The 18,004-nt window shown below is 38.7% G+C and overlaps 1 protein-coding gene across 8 annotated transcripts in view; it reads left to right on the forward strand.

The window, feature by feature from the left end:
- LPP (LIM domain containing preferred translocation partner in lipoma) overlaps nucleotides 1-18,004 on the forward strand; it is a 715,716-nt gene that overhangs the window by 691,925 nt on the left and 5,787 nt on the right. For all 8 annotated transcript variants that reach the window (XM_071214679.1, XM_004467196.4, XM_071214680.1 and 5 more), the window contains one exon: nucleotides 12,205-12,383. In XM_071214679.1, coding sequence (XP_071070780.1) covers nucleotides 12,205-12,383 — 179 coding nt within the window. The remainder of the gene's footprint in view (nucleotides 1-12,204; nucleotides 12,384-18,004) is intronic.

The raw sequence follows: 18,004 nt of genomic DNA on the forward strand, positions 1-18,004 counted from the left end.
GAGTGAATGTAAAGGCATTGAAGAGCAGGGAGCATGTAGTTTTAACTAGTTTGGTTTGACAGGGGTGAAGAGTGGAGGTGGAGGGGTAGCGGGATGGCTGGTAGTGGCAATGATGGGGCGTGTGCCTGGAAGGGGAAAATATTAATAGGACCTTGAATGTCAAGATAAAAAGTTTGGCACTGGGGAGCAGTCACTGACTTTAGAATGATGGTTGAGTAATTTCTTCCATCTACATTCTTTCCTGCCTTTGATAGTAAACATATCGTCTCTGTTAAAGTTTCCTTCCTAGCTTAAACTGAACGCAGACTCCAAACCATCAAATCACTTTGGATTTTTTTTTTTATCCACCACAAACAACTTTAGGATGGCATGCATTTGAACAAACCAAAAGTGATTTCTCTCTTTTAATTTTCAGAGCTTTTGGCTAGATGCAAAGTGAGAAATTCATACCTTTTTCAAAGAGTGTGGGTTCTTTTTCCCAATGCCTCTCATCCATCTGGTTCTCTGGAGGTCTTGGAATCTAGGAAAGTGTTAGTTCACTGTGCTGAAATCCAAAAAAGACTGCTAAACTGTGAAAGAAAATTTGCATTCCAGAGAAACTGAAAGAGGTAGTCCACTAACCCTTTTAATCAGCAAGGAGAAAACATCTGTATTTTCTGTCTTCTTTGTCTTTCAGCAGTTACAGAACTTGTTATCTGTGCCTTTCATACCTATTTAATGTCAACCATCAACCACGTTTGGCATGGCAGGGGTAGAGAGAGGAACAAAAACATGGAATTACTTTTCTATTGTAGAAAATATTATAGCCAAGATACAAAGAAGCAGATCAGTTCATGAGCTTCCCTTTGTGCTCCTTATAAGGTTACATTGTCATGAATGGATTCCAGAGCCGGGTGTTGGACTGACTGTACTGGTCAGCTGCTCATGGTTCAGAAGAAATCCATGATGTTGGCATTTTGTTATGGCCTTTCTAACTGTGGTGCTGTCTTTTTTGTCTTCCATTAGCAGAGGTATAATTAGAGGGGCTTGTTTTCAACAGAAGCAAAATGATTGCCAAAACTATTCAACTGATCTCTAGAGAATCAAAGTTAGCTCATGGCCCTCTGGCTGTCTGGCTGTTCTCTTTACCACTCCCAGGAGTTAGAGGCTTAATGTTTTCCCTTTCTTTTGAAAGAGGATCAAGTTTGGTTCAAACAAGCTTTTCTCTCATCCCCAGGAGTACAAGGAGAGATCTTCAGTGACCCAAGTTGTTTGGCTTCAGACCACTTGTGGTTTGCTACAATTTAGGAAGTAATTGCATCTCATAAAACCAGGTAGAAAATAAACATCTTGGCATGTCTGAGCTTCAGGCAACTCTGAAGGAAACCAACACATGAGCAGAATGGTATTGGGAACATTTCTAGTCTCTGCTTGCTGATCTTGATTCTAATGGATGATTCACAGTGGGTTGAATTCTGTACAGGCAGACACTTATTACTATATATATATGTATGTAAACAGCATTGCATAAGCCACGTTTTGGATTTTTCACCAGGATGGATCACTTACCCACAAGTAGACAATACTGTAAAGCAAAAACTGCTATATTGTGTAATTAACTGGAGATCACTGATGTTCTTAGGAAAACTCTTAATTAATATTTATTTAAGTATACTCTTGCAGAGAAAGAATCAAAGAACCCAAGATTTGGAAGAGACCTTAGATGTTAACTGTTCAATTTCATTCATTCATTTTTTTCATTCAATGAATACTTACTGTCTGTTATGTGTTAAGCACTGCACTGAGGCTGTGACTGTGGTGGTGTTCAAGAGAGACAAATGCCCCACTCTCACAGAGCTTACAGACCGGTGAGGGAAAACAACGATAAATATGTCAGCAACTAAATGAATGAGATGAAATCAGATCAGGACTATGAAGAAAATAATAGGGTAATGAGATAGATTCTAGTACAGGAGAGGGGGTACTTAAAGAGAAGGCCGATGGAGGGCGCACTGAGGATAGCGAAGTTTCAGGTAAGTCCATGGGAGTAGGTGCTGTTGGATGAATCCTTGGAGTACTCACAGACAGTCATTCATTTATTTAATAAACATTTATTGTACTCCTTCTGTGTATTAGGCATTGCCCTAGGCACAAGGGATGAAGCAGTGAACAAAAGAGAGATCCCTGCCCTGGTGAAACATTTATCAATTCTCAAATCAACTACAGAACTTCAAGGGACCAAGAGATCTATTAACTCAACGTTTTTGTGTTTAAAGTGAAGGCGTTTAGACCCAGATAGAGAAATGATGGCAACAGACCTTACTGCTAGTGGCTGGCCTTGACAGGGAGAAAAATAGAGCATAGCCCTTAGCTTTTGGCTCATTTTTCTTTATCACTGTTCCATGCAGGATCTACATAAATACCCTTTTTCAGTTCTAGTTTCAAATAGTGCTGGGGTTAGCATTGTGATCGCAAAACCAATCATCTTCTCCATCAGGACCTCCTGTCTATTCTAAAGTGCAGATACGATTGCGGGTTAAGATGGTCCTTCACAGACACAGCCATCAGAGCTTAGTTGGTCTGTGATTAAAGTTAAGTCAAGGGAATGGATGCTGCTGAGTGTATCTGTGCCAAATTATATACTCCACAAGACTTTCCTGTATTCAGTCTGAATGCACAATACATAACTGTTCTACCACCTATTAGGTGTTCCAGGTATGCAAACAAAGAAGAGCTAACAAAAAATATCTCTTTACAGCCAAACAGCAAAAACAAATTTTAAAAACCTTTATAGTATTTTCTTAAACTCAACATGGGTAGGTTTGTGTATATATATTTGTGTATCTTATAATTGTCTGGAAAACAACTGAATAGATTATTCAAAGAGAGGTGAGCCAAGATTTAGAGTCAATCCTCACATGAAACAATAATTTCGCTCAGAGAAAAACAATTTATCTTTATAACAATATCTTTACATTTCTTTACATTCTTAAAGTATACTTCTCTCATTTCTTATCTCATTTAATTCTCACAGTCCTGTGAAGTTAACAGGATAGAATAATTAGTACCCCAAATTCAATAGGTGAGAAAATTGATGCTCAAAGAGATTATGGAACAAGATAGTAATAGAGCTGCTAGGAAATACCATTTCAGTACTCCTGAAAGTGACTACCTCAGTGGAACAGGTCTGAGTGTCTTTAATAATCCCTAGTTACATGTTATAAATGTCAGGAATTATGAAAACTCCACCTAAAGGTAGCATGACATGAGGCTAAGGATGGGATTAACCCGTCTGAGTTCGTGGCAAGAGGGCACCATATTTATCAGTGTGTATAACTACCTTGTTTTGAAATAGAGAGAACCTAAGTCATATAGCCACCTAATGATTTTTTTATTGGTAACATAAGTAATTATGCTAATATTGTCATATTCTTATTGTCAGTAGGGCCAGAATACCAAAAGAGTTGTGGTACTCAGACAAAGATCCAAAGCAGGATTAGGGAAAGAACGTTTCATAGAAACCAGGATATCTGGAGACCGGACTCAGCTCTTTTACTAAATCAGTATAGAACATTAGGTAAATTACTTCCCTGAATGGAGTATCCTAGTATATAAGGTGAGAGGGTTGAATAAGATCACTTTAATAATTCTTTCACGCTACACGAAACTATGTGTATTTGTGAAAGGCTAACATGGCACAGCAGCATGTTATAGATTAACAAATGCATTCAGTGTAATAGTCATTATATGGAACTTGAAAAAATATATAGGAGAAACTTGGTAATTAGAGGACAATATGAAGTAGAAGAAAGAGCCTTGGAATTTGGACTTAGGACAAATGTGATCAAATCCTGATTTCATAAGAACGCTACCATTCTACCTACAGTAACTTTGTTGTTGACATTAAACTTGATCTGGTTTTGTATACACTTTAGTAAACTGTAAAGACTCTACCAAGGCAAGGTATCAGTTTTAATTTGGGCTATACAAAAGAATTTCAAATTACTTTTATGCAGAACTAAGGAGTTTATGGGTTTGGGGTATAATAATGTTTACATAGAAGTAAACAGCTTTTTCCACAAAATTCCTTGAAAAGTGGAGGGAAGTCTCTTTAGAATCCAGAAGCCCATTTTATGTTATGACATTATCCAGTTGGCCTAGAGTGCCATTATGGGACTCCTTAGATACCACATTGCTTAAAAAAGAAAGTGAAGCTATAAATAGTACGAGAATCGATGGTAAAGGTAAAAATAATTATAGAAATATAGTGCTTAGATGTGGTAATTCAATGAAATGATCAAGGGATGTCAAAGCTTTGGGTTAATTAAATGTATGCCCTAGCCCCTTAGAATTTATAAGGGGAATGATGGAGAACTAACATTTATTGTATAGTCAGGCCCTGGGTACTTGCAATCATATACAAGAACACTTCAATGGAGATATTTTCAATCTTGCTTAACAGATGAAACTAAATGCCAGAAGTCAAGAATGTTTTCCAAGTCACACAACTAGTAAGATGAGGAGACAAGACTTTAGAACCCAGTTTCTCCTGACTCAATCACTAATTCTCTCACCATATATGACAGACCCTCTGGTCCTATTCCTAAGTCCCAATAGACTACATTGAAAATGTCAAATCTGTGCTTTGACTTTTTTGAAAGGAATTCTATTCCTTTTTCGTTCTCACCATAGTCTAAATAGTTCTGTGATCTTTTTATTTTCCCCCTAACATGAACATCAGTCTCTGCCCTCTTTCACATTTCTTGAAGCTTGTGAGACATTCAAGAGAAGCACTCTGAAAAAGTCTCCTGTACCACATAGGCTATACATTTTAAGATAAAACAATGCCTCTCTAGGCTTTCAAGTATAGATAAACTAAATGCCCTTTCATTAAGATTTTATTTTTCAGATTGCAATCCCAACCCTAGTGTTTAAGAATAAATGAAAGGGTATAATTTCCTTTGTGAACAATGTGACTTGTGACTCATTGCAAAAATAAAATAAAAATAAAATAAAATTGGCCTGAATGTCCTGATCTTTTTGTCCCTTCTTTTGTATTTTTGTCTTATGGTTTTAGGACATATTTCTTCATTTTTGAGCTAGCTTGCTTAGTCCACATATAAACAGAAAATCTTGTAAGAAAAATCATTTGTTTTCTAAATTTGTTTTCTAAATGCATGTGTTTAATTTATTATAGTTTGACATGCCATCCTTCTTAAATCAGTAGATGTTCATCTCTGGTGATATTGTTTCCCTTCCCAGTATAGCCCAAACACACACCTCAGATTTTGTTACTATATTCATCCTGTGAAATGAATTTTGTCCTAATGCAGGCATATCTGGGATGCCACTCAGAGAACTGAATAATGAAGATTCTTGTTATGATGTAACATCAAATCCAAAGAGCATCATAAGGAGGTTTTCTTCAAACAACAAGTCAAATCCCACCTAGAATATATCCCTGGAATCGTAGAACACCACCCAGCTCACTCCCCACCAATCATTACTCCTCTGTGTTCCCTTCACACATCACTTGTGCCCCTATGATAGCAACTTCTTGTGCCTTTGCCTCAAATCAGTGATTTGTAGGTGTGCCCCCCTCTCCACTACACTGGGACTCTCTGAGGGGATGGAGGGTGTCTTTGTCATCACTCTCTTCCTTGCTGCCTGCCAGGATCTTGAACACTTACCTCTCTACTCTTTAGATTGTGTACAATGCTAAAATAAATGAAGAGGCAGGTCTGTTCACCTGAAAAGTACATAGAAGATTGTTTAAAGGGGGAACAGGCAATATGGCATTGGAGACAAAGAATTGTGCTAAAAATTAGCAGAAGTGAACCAAAAGAAGAAGGTCTAATTTCTCTTTTTTCTAATGTTCAGTTATGCATTTCATAGCAAACATTTCTTTATACTTTGTGACATCAAAATAAAGTATTTCTTAAGGATTTGATGCCATCAAATAATGTGTCTCAAAAACTTCCCTACCTGGAAAAATTAGAATTTCCATTTGTAAATGAGGGATTTTCATCCTGATTAGAAAATCACAGTAATGAAGATACTTGTTTACCATTATTATTTTGTTTCCTTCGAATCATGAATTAGATATAGTCATAGATTTAAGTGAAGGACATTTAATAAGAGCCAAAAAAATTCTTAATAAGGGAAATGGAGTTGTTGGGATGTATTGTACTATAGGCTCTTTAATAGAACTATCAAGTTAGTTTACTACCCTGTAAAGGAAACCAAATATAGTACCATCATTTGGAAGGCCCTCTTGAATACTAGGCTCAAGATATGGACTAAGTTTGTTTCCAAAATTTAGTTAAGTAATATATTTATTTGAATTTAAATAATGGCACTGATGCTTGAACTGTTTCCTGATTCATTGTCCTGTTCTCTTTTGTACCATATTGCCATTCCATTTGTAACACCTAAACTTGAGCTGTGCTTCCTGATCTTTTCCACATCATGGTTTATGCAGAAAATTGTGGCATTTATTCAACACACTGGAGTAAATGGATGAGGCTTCTCCCACTCCAAGGTGGCCACCATGGCTCTGGAAACCTCTGGCCCCTTCTAACATCCCAATGGTGGTACCCCTGAAACCTATTTGGGGCTAGCAATTGAGAAACTCCAGACTAGACAATTGCTTTATATAATTAAACAGAAGCATTTCATTCTATGGAAAGTACTTACCCAGAGTTTATTAACTCATCATTCAATCAATACATGGGAGTCTCACCTTTAACCATGCACACTGTTATGAGTGCTGAGAGTCCCAACAGTGAGTTTTCTGTTCTATCCTTTTGGAGGGAAAGAACTGACCTACTTATTAAACACTGTCTTAAAATCTTGAGACATTTCCTTTTCTCATTTATATGCATGTATATTGTTAGACAGCCTGAATGCCTTATATTTTAAATATGGAGTTGTTTCTACTGAAATATGGAATAGCTATAGAATGATATTATAGTAGGGGAGTTGTCCATTGGGTGGAGAATTAAGAGACCTATATTCTAACACCAAATCTGCCACTGTTTTTCTTCTCTGTCCCTTAGTTGTTTAAGTCTAATAGTAGGTCTAGAATCATGGTTTTCAAACTGCAGTGTGGATACCCCCAGGCTCTATTATTTTACGCTCTTCATCCAGAAGTGATTGATGACTCCTTGAGAAACTGCTTCCCTGAACAAAGTACTATGGAAGAGGGAAGCAAGTGCAGGGACTTAGAAACACTTAGACTAACATAATCTGTGAGGACTTTTCAAGATTTTATATTTCTAACTTTTGTTTCTTTTTATTCCTGTCCCAACAAGACTTGGTAGTTGTCCCTTTTAGCTGGAATGTATCAAACCCCTAGAGAAGAAGAAAATTCCGGAGTAATAATAAAATATTGGCCTGTTAGGAAAGTGCCAAAAAATGTATGTAAAATTTGAGATGTAACCTCTTATCTTTCCAAGAGTCTTTCCTGTTTCAACACTGGTTCATACTTAAAAGAAAATAATGACTGAATATAAGATCACATTTTAATTTTATGAAATGAAAATTTTAACATTTCTAAATGTCAACAATCACTATAGTCTTGAATCTTCAAATAGTCATGTCCTTTGATTTAAAATACTCAACACTGAACACTTATAACATTTATATAATGTATAAATTATAGGAATTTCTTATTTTCTTTATCATTTAACTAGTAGGTAGTGTATCTATTACCTATGTGCTTCATTTATATTCAGATGATTCTTCCGACTCTTCTGCCTATGAATTAGAAGATATTACTTAACCAGTATGCAAGGATAGAAAACGTACAAATGAGATTGTATCTCTAATTGCATTTGGGGGTTTTGTACACAAGGTTTGTGATTTTATTTTTGTTTTCACTTAACTTTTTGTTTTTAATCACAATTGCATTGGCCATCATTTTGGAGAAGTTTCTAAGCTGTGCCTTTAGCAACTAATTTCTTGCTTTTTTTCTGCTAGTCTGCCATCTTCTCCCTTCAATAGTACTTTCATTGGAGTAACTGCTTAAAACGTATTTTGTGGAAAACAAATCCTCGTACAGTGTGTAGTGCATGAATAAAATCTAGACTCCTCTTTCAGCTTTGGCTATAAGGCCTTCCACAGCTGGTTACCTACTGTGTGGTTACTGTTGTAGACAGTGGTGGGTCCCCTCCCCATCCCCTTCAGAACAGAGGCTCTCAGTGCTCCAGCTACAGGGAGAGTAGGCAGCTGATCATTCAGTCTATTTCTGCGTACACCTGAAGAGAACCACCCCACCCAAGGTCAGAGATCCTTCTTGGGGGAAGCCTGTATTCACTGAAGATTGGTGGATGCAGGGCACAAGGGTCCTACCCCTAGCCTCTAGGCAAGATGTCTGCAGGGACATCCTAGCTCGAGAGTTTATTCACAGGACCACCAAAGTCCTTTGTTGAAACTGCATTATAGTTCAACTTCCTCTGCCCAGTGTACTGCCTATACTCTTCCATAGGTGGTGATCCCAAGGACATTCCCCCAATAAACTCCCTGGTTCAAATCCTTGTTTCAGAATCTGTTTATGGGGAGCTCGACCTAAGACTCCATTATGGCTTTACATGGGGGAGAGGGGAGTGTCACAGTTTGGCCATGGAGGTTGACACAAATCATTAAATGAAGTACTCAGTATCAGTACTGAGTACTCAGTACTCATTGTACTCAGTATCAAAGAGGAAGCATTACACAATTCTGCAGGAGTGGAAGGGGTGACTTTCTTTGTTTGGGGAGTTACAGGGGGAGATTTAGGAAAGCTTGTGCAGAAGAAGTGACATTTGAGCTTCATTGTGAGGAATGAATAGGTGTTCTTTAGACAAAGAAGGGCGTAAGATTGTCTTGGCTTGAGAAAGAACTCACTCTATTACAATGTGGCTGGGAGCTCAGTGTGGAAGCTGGAGGCTTGGGGTCCATGTGGAAGAACAGGAGAGATGGATCTGGATATGTGCCTTACTGCGATTGAAAGTACTTAAGCTGGAGTGTGCATCTATCAAACATGGCACCACTACCCATATACAAGGGAGTGATCCAGAGGATATACTTAAGAGACTTCCCTCTTCCACTTTCCTTGAAGATTTCTTTTTATTTTCTTAAAAATTTCCCATTTATTAACCATTTCCTTTCAACCTAGTTCAGAAAAACCTCATGTTTATATGAAGAGTGCATCTTTTTGTCTGGTTTTGAAATAACCATCTATAAAAAGACACACAGATCTCTCTCTCTCTGGTGCTTGAAATTCTACCATTAGCAATTTCTAGAATATTAAGTGGGAAGACATAATAAAGAATATATACATCAAATTTCTAAAATATGAATTCCCCTTTCAAATTTCTGATAAGGGGCTATCTAGTTTTTTCTCAGTATATCTCTGGGAATGGAAGCATTGGTCTTTTCCTGTTGTTGTTAGGGCTGATATATCACATTCATAGAATCTCATAGTTGAAATTAATCATCAGTTTACTGATGAGAAAAATGAGGTCTAGAGAAAAGAAAGGATTTCCCAAGGTCATATGGCAGATATTGACAAAGCCAGAAGTAGAGTTTATTTTCTTTAGAGTTGCTGTTGCTACACAATGAATCCATCATATCCCTCTCTGAATTGGATGTCAGGAAAGTACGTGCCAGTCCTAGCTCTACCCCTAATGAATTCCATGGCACAGGTTCACCCATAAAAGTTGTCTAGATGTGGCTTTTCGCTTGTATAATAAGAGGCCTGGTCTAGAAGATCTCTCAGAGCCTGTCTTCCTGACATTTCTTTAAGGCAGAGGAAGAGAAGCTATGTCCAAGAGTTTAGTGAAGCAGCTGGGGATTGAAAGGAGAGAACAGTAAGGGGGCTGGCTAGTGGAGGTCAGCATGTCCACCGCCACCATTCGCTAGCCCAAGCTTTCAGTCAGCTGCACTCTTGGAACCTTTATTTTCTGATTTGGAGATATTTTGTAGTAGTATCAGTTTAGATTTATAGGTTTTGTTTTTAAAAAGAAATGTTCTGATTAACTATCCTTCAAGCAGGACTTCCATAGGCCAAAAAGTCTTTCCTTAGAAACCGGCTAAACCTTCTGTGTTGCTGCTGGTATTTGTGACCCTGAAGCCAAACCTCTGCAAACAAAAACATTTTCTGGCAGCCCAGCCTAGATCAACAGGGTAGAAAAGAAGTAGGGAGTGTCATTGTCCAGGCCATCCTCACCTGCAGATTCTGATTCTATGTTCTGCTATTTTAATTTCACCCTTTCATAATGGGGGAATAATAGGTTAATTGCTTCCATGAATTTAGGCTGTGACCAGAAGATTACTAAGCAATTTCACAACCTTGGGCAACCACAGCTTTGGAGAGAGGAGGGTGATGGATTTACGAATCCTTCTTGGAATGAGTCAGGGGAGTCAGGGCCAGCATTGTGCTGCCAGAGTGAGATATAAGCATAAACAATATTCCTCCATTCATTCTTTTTGCACACAATCATGCCAGGCTATTATTATGGGGCATAGGAATACTATTCCTAAGGCATAGTCCCTCCACTTAAAGAAATTGCAGTCTTAGTAGAAGACACAGATGTACATGCAAATAAATTTAATACAATTCATGCTGAAAATGCTGTAAGCAAAGTAAATAAAGTGCTTGGAAAGGGTAGAAGAAGAAGCAACTTATTCCAACTGGGGGCATCAAGGAAGGTTCCACTGGAATATGCCCTCTGACTTACACCTTGAAAAATCAAAATAACAGACTGGGAATCGGCGTAGGCATTAGCCAAGGTGCAGAAGTATGGAAGTTTCCACAGGTCTGAACAAGAGAGAGCAGACAAGGATGTTAGAGGAAGCTAAACCTAGAAAGAGCGATTGAAAGCCATTTGAGAAACGAGCTCTATTTACGGTGCAGAGCTATGAAAGTTTTTGTTAGAAGGAAAACTGCTTGATCACATCTGTGTTTTGGAAAGGAAGTTGGGAGTGATTTGGGGGGCTTGGAATGTGGGTGGGTAGGGGGAATACCAAAGAAGGAGAGATAAGCAAGGAAACCAGTCCTGGAGGTCATTGGTATAGCTCAGGCATCAGCATATATCTACTCACAGGTACTTCCTCTCTCATGGCATTTGGTTTGTCGTGTAAGAGAGCAATTATATTCCTTAATTTCTATGTCCCATCCAAATTCTGCATCTTTCTAATCAGATCCACGTCTCAGGTTTATTCCAGATTGTAAAATCAGTGAGTCAGTCTAGATATGGCAGTTGGAATATATTACATGTGAAATGTGGTTGTTTGGGAAGAGAACATGGGATTCTAGAGATGGATGGAAAGTTAAAAGCTAATTTTGTCAGTCTTTCTGAGTCATGACGGGATCTCTTTTAAGGTGGTGTGGAGTTTTAAAGCTCAGCATATTTTTTAAGCCAACTAACATGACTTTCTCAATTCACTTCTCAAAACTAGACTCCCTCTAGGTTTAACATTTCTACCGAGAACACAAAACTTAGAGATACCGTTTGATTTAGGACTTTAAATGATCAAAAGCCTTACTGATTTTGTTGCACTCTGATTGGGTTTAGTAGCTGGCATACTGGGTCTCTCAGTGTTCAGTTTTCAGTTTTCAGTCTTCAATCTTCAGATGCACCCCTATCAAAGAAGGCTTTGGTGACTCACACAGGGTCCTTGCTAATGGATCAGGTTTTTAAAGTAACAGCATTCTCCAAGTGGAGAAACTGGTGGTGTATTGCAAGGGTGTACAAAGTACAGCCCTGAGCCAAATCCAGCCCAACACCTATTTTGTAAATAAAGTTTTATTGGAACACAGCCATGGTCTTTTATTTATGTTATGGCTTCCTTTGTTCTTCAGTGGCAAAACTGAGTTAACAGTAACAGGGACTGTATGGCCCACAAAGCCAAAAGTATTTACTATATGGCCCTTTTAAAGGGAAGGTTGCTGACACTGGTATAAAGAGAAGGAAGGAAGGAAGGAAAAGTCATGTGTCCTGAATCCTGGATTTAGTGCTTACTAGCTGGTTGACATTGGGAAAGTAGCTTGAGCCAACTAGCTGTGTTTTCTTCTCTCTATAATAAAGATACATTTTCTTATGTTCTGCCTTCCTCAGGCAATTGTGATGAGCACATGAACCAACATGTTGTATAAAAATGCCTATTATGCTATAAGTTTCCATGTTAAACAGAGATCTTCAAATCCCAATTTAACATCAGAGTTTTTCTTTCCTTCCGTAGAATACCCTGGAGCAGTGCGTTGTTTGCTGCAAGCCCATCATGGAGCGGATTCTCCGTGCCACCGGGAAGGCCTACCATCCTCACTGCTTCACCTGTGTGATGTGCCACCGCAGCCTGGATGGGATCCCGTTTACCGTGGATGCTGGCGGGCTCATTCACTGCATTGAAGACTTCCACAAGTAGGCAATTAACTCTCCCTCTTCCAGCCTGCCAGGCCTCTTGGAATCTGTTCTTACTGCTTAGCTTCTGGGTCCCCCATTCACCTCCCTTAGGGGCATAGCATCTCAGGTTTACATGGGACCCCTAAAAGGCCAGATTTCACTCCTTACCCTTTGTAGGAATTGATGCTAAGTATCCAATGTGGTCGTCTGACCTATGACCAAAGACTTCCCTGGGTCTTGTCCATTGCATTTTTGTGTAGCTCTAATTGGGAGAAAGCCAAGTCAGCCACAGAGTGGATGTAATAGAAAGGGTCAAAATGCTGAGGTCGCCCTCCGTGATCTGAAGAACAAGGTGTGTGATGTTGTTCACATCATTCACTTCTCTGAACTCTCCAGTTTTGTCATTAGACCCAATCCTGTTCAGAGCTCCTCCTTCTGTGGCCACCTAGGGCTGTCTAGAGCTGACGATGTCTCTAAAGCTGACTGTCTCTAGAGCTGACTCTGTCTCTCTCTAGAGCTGACTCTGTCTCTAGAGCTAACTGTCTCTCTGCCACTCCGTGAGTGGGAGGTTATGGGAGGCCGGGTAGGGGGTGGGGAGGAAGGCGCAGACACAGAGCATAGAGTTCCTTTTACTACTGCAAGTCTCTCACGTATTCAAAGGCAATTTCTTGCCATCACCAACATATTCACAGCCTTCCCTAACTTCTTTCCCCATCCAGGTCTTCCCTTCTTCAGGATATTTTCTAAGGAAATCAATCAATCCAGTATTGTATAGCCTTTTGAAGAGAATTAGGAAAATAGAGCCTCCAGGTCAAGACCACTTACCTGGAAAAATATGTCCCAACTTTCTCATTTCTTTCATTTGTAGGTCTTTTCCCTACATGGAGCTGGGATTTTCATGAAAATTTTATTACTTACTGTTTTGCTTATTTTCATTTGGCTGGTTAGTTAGTTGGCTAATTGGTTGGTCACACGTGCTTTATTTTTTGTTGTTGTTTAAGAACTATATAAAAGCTGCAGGTGTCATTTGTAAACGGCAGATACAAAGCCTTCTGGTTTGTGTTCACTGGGCAGTGGCTTTGAGGATAGTCTGTGGAGGTCAAAGAGATGAAGCTCATCTTGCTTACCACTTTGGGTAGATATCCTACTGTGCCCAAATGTGCCGTCTTCACTCTGTTGATTATCAACAACCAGGAGGTACTTGCGATAAGCAGTTTGGAGTCCTGAGCCTCATATTCTAAAAATGAATTTCCTGACCACTTTCCAAGTAGCAAAGAGAGCGAAAATCCTCACCAAAAGATGTGATGCTGAATGAATTAAAAAAACTCCAGAGGCAGAAATTTTCAACCTGAATTAGACAAAGAAGGGCTCACTTTTAAAGGGCAGTCACAGCATAAATTGTACTTCATGTTATTGATATTTTTAGCTTGTAATTGCACATTTTTAAAAACCCTGCATCTATTTAAGGGAAGCGAAAAGATACCATTGGGGAATGTGTTTCTGTCACTGATTCTCTCATTTCTTAGACCTAATCCAAGAATGACTGATAGATATAATCAGAGCACACATGTTTCTGTTGTTGGAAAAGACTGCTATATTACACCACTCAACTAAAACAGGAAATCAGTTCTGACAAATGTAAGTTTATATCTATGCCATTAGCTTTCATTTCTAGGGGTGGGGAGCATAACTGGAGATTCGTAACTGGGGACATAAGTATGTGTGTGTTGAAAGCTCCAAAAAGGCAACCTGGAGCAACTAAAAGAGAAAGAAAATCTCAAACCCCAGTTATCTCCCCCTCCCCCCACTAGTTCAATGGCATATTAAAACAAATTTTTTTTTTTTAATAATAATGCCAGTGTGATTGGCAAGTAGGTAGGGAGAGAAGCTTTTTTATCTTTTCCCGTTTCCTAAAAGCAAATAAGAGAAAATTTACAGAATTCTGTATCCAAGCCTTGAAAGTACTAGAACACAAAGCAGCTAAAAGTCCAGTACAGATGGGCATTGTAAGGCCAAGGAGAGTTTGAGTAGGGAAATACAGTCTTTTTCTCCAGACTGAGTTTTGGGGGCCCTTGTTCTTGGTCCTTCTGAATGGGTCTCATCTTTGTGGGCATTTAGGAAATCTATTTCAACTCACATTTACAAAGAACCCTCTGTGTGCCAATTACTGTGCTAAGTGCTGAAGGGAAGAGGTGCATAGCTAGAAATACATTGATGGAAACTGCATAGATAGAATTGCAAAGATACATAGAGAGAAGTCCCCATCATCAAGTTATCAAGGAGCTTCCCAGGAGGAAGCAAAGAAATATGTGGAGACATAACCGTGATGTGAGGAAAGCACTAAACACCATGAGATAGCTCACCTATCACTGTGGGATAATGGAAGGCCTCATGGAAGCAGAATTTCAGGAATGGTTTAAGTGGAAAACAAGGTGATTCCTGGCAGAAGGAACAGCTCATGCACAAAGCAAAGGCACAGAGTTAGAAAAGGAATCTTTCCATTCAAGGAAGGCTTGCTTTGCTGTAACTGGAGCAGCCTTGAAGTAGAGGTTATGTTGAGATATGGAGACCCATGAGAAGGGATTTATGTTGTCTTTTTTTTTAAGATTTTTAAAAAATTATTTTTATTTATACCCCTACCCTCTTGCTACTTGCACTCACTGTCTGCTCTGTGTCCACCTGGTGCACGTTCTTCTGTGTCTGCTTGTCTTCTCTTCTCATCATCTCTTTAGGAGGCACCAGGAACCGATCTTGGGACCTCCGACATGGGAGAGAGGCATTCAGTTGCTAGAGCCACCTCTGCTTCCTAGTTTTTTCTGACTCTCATTGTCTCTGCTCTGTGTCTCTTTTTTGTTGTGTCATCTTGTTGTATTAGCTCATGGCACAGGCCAGCTCACCACGGCACAGTCTAGCTTCACTGCGGCACGGGCCAGCTCTCCATAGCTCAGGCCAGCTCGCCTTCACCAGGAGGCCCTGGGAACAGAACCCCGGTCCCTCCATGTGGTAGACAGGAGCCCAATCTCCTGAGCGACATCCACTTCCCTATGTTGTCTATTTAATATCCTGTCTTCTAAACCAGTACTTCCCAAACTTTAATGTAGCTACAGTTCACCCATGGATATTGTTAAACTACAGATTCTAATTCAGTAGATTTGAGATGGGGCCTGAGATTCTGTATTTCTGACAAGTTCCTAGTTAGCCTTATACTGCACTTTGAATAAAAATGTTCTGAAATGCTATCTCTATGGCCTTGCTAATGGGCCGGCTTCTACATAATCACCTTTGGTCAATGTTTGCTCACATCCTCCAGCCTATTAGGCATGAAGACTTTCTAAGATAACATTTCAGATGACTCCTGAAAACTTGGGTCCCTGGCAGACTGACTCTGTTCTACTACCACCCGTACCCCTAACACACAAGCACACACACATACACATAGTTTCCCACTTCACATAAAGGTACATCTTTCAAGGCCCAATTCCAATACTGTCTCCTCTAAGAAGACTTCTCTGATCCCAACCTCTCCCTAACCCCATGCTGAATTAACTTCTCCTTCCTGTGTTTTACAGAGTTTGTAAATATGCTACAGATAGCACTTGCCATAGTCTGACTAGTAATAAAATAAGTATGTTAATATTTATATATATACATATACACACATATGTATATAAGCTTATATGATATATGATTATGTGTATAAATATAAATACATTACATAATTTTTTTGCAGTAAGGGCGGGTTATATATATATAAATTTATAGAACAAATGCAGAAATACATAGAATCTATTAGTCTATCTGTCGCAGTTCTTGCATATTTTTGTATTCCCAGTCCTGACACAGTGAAGGCCAGTAAAACAGATTTATGTAACTGACCCTTTCAGTCTATTAAAGCCTTTATCCTACTGTCTGTGCTTTCTTAGCTGGGATATTTCACTCATCCATTTATCTGTTTAATCATCACCCATTTATTGGTTGCTAGGAATGTGCCAGAATAGAAAACTTAAGGGTATCCCTCTCAAGGCCTTGGTGCCCTCAGCTGTAAAGTAGAAATGACTGAAGTACTCCTTATAAGGTTGCGGTCTGTAGAAAATAAAGTCAGGTATACAGTATGCTTAATAGGGTGTGGCACATAATAATTTTCCAATAAATGGTGGCTATTTTAATCATCAAAATTCTTCATCAGATTTATTTTTATTGCTATTGTTTACTCAGTGAGCTGGCCTTGAAAGAGACCACCTTGGATTCTGAACCCTCCTCACATTGCCAGCTGAGGGACACCATGGGGACTGTGGAAACCACCTCCTGTCTCTTCACTTTACTTTTCCCAGCATGAAAATGAGGGTAGGGGTAGGAAAAAATAATTACAAGGATACAGTTTATATATCTTTCCCAAAAGAGGAAGGATCATGAGATCAAACATAAAGAAGACCCAAGTGAGATCTTTTTATAGAGAAATATGGGAAATGCATCACTTCATTGGCTGTAGCCTGAAGTTCCCCTCACTGTACCAGTCAGAGTGGTTGTTTCAGGAGACTTAGAGATGGAGCAAAGTCCCGTTCTTTGGGAATTCACAGTTTTGTGGCTCCCAAAGACAGACAAATAAGTACTACTGAAATAGGCAGACTCAATGAAAAAAAAATTACCCTAGAATAGAAAGTAATTCTACTTGGGGAAATTAAGGAAGGCTCATGTATACAATGATAGGCAAGACATAATTCTGACTTCATAGAGTTTACAGTCCCAGTGGGCTTAGAGAAAGAGAATTTTGCAGTTGATCCCAGAAGCCTGCTTATTTTACTACTGATGACCCAGATTCAAAAATAATCAGATAGTCAAAGCAATTTTTTTTGCCACTGAGTATAAACTTCTTGCATAAAATATGAATTATAGCAGCTCTGATTACTGCTGCAGTTGTACCATGATCCTTTTAATTTTTCTTTCATAGCAATCAATTGATCTGCTACTTAATTCATATTTATTTAGATTACAGCCATACAGATGCCTTTTGGGTGCTGCCAGGAAAATTAATATGTACATTTAAAGTATAATGTATGTAAAAATGCTTTGACAACCATAAAGTGCTCTACAAAGTATTAGATTACTATCATTATTTCTTCTTAACTCTTACTACAAAAAGATAAATTTTAATGTCGTGTAGTCTTAAAAACATTACCACGAAAAAAAGAGTTGCAGTTTTTTGGTTTGTTTTGTGGTTTTTTATTGGTAATCTTCAGTTCTTATCCATGTCCATTTCAAATCATGTCTCATTTCACACCTACACAAATGCTACCCTAATTTCTGGAAGCTACAGATGGATACATGAGCTATATTTGCTGCCTATTAATCTGTTAGGAGGAAAAAAAATGTTAAGGACTATCAGTCAGAATAAGAAATATTAAGAAGTTAAGAAATACAGAAATTCCTTATCAACACTTAACCTCGAAAACTTATAAAAATGTAAATGTACATATATATGTTATCATATATACATATTCTTTGGACGTGTTAAAATCCTTTAAAGAATTAAAAATTTGACAGCCTTTTAACTTTTTCTTTTCAATCAAAAGTTTATCACAACCAGAATGGAAGAAATGCAGTCTTGGTCATTTAAATTTTGGATGTAATGTGTAAATAAA

Source organism: Dasypus novemcinctus, chromosome 4 (assembly GCF_030445035.2).
Source record: "Dasypus novemcinctus isolate mDasNov1 chromosome 4, mDasNov1.1.hap2, whole genome shotgun sequence".
Lineage (NCBI taxonomy): Eukaryota > Metazoa > Chordata > Mammalia > Cingulata > Dasypodidae > Dasypus > Dasypus novemcinctus.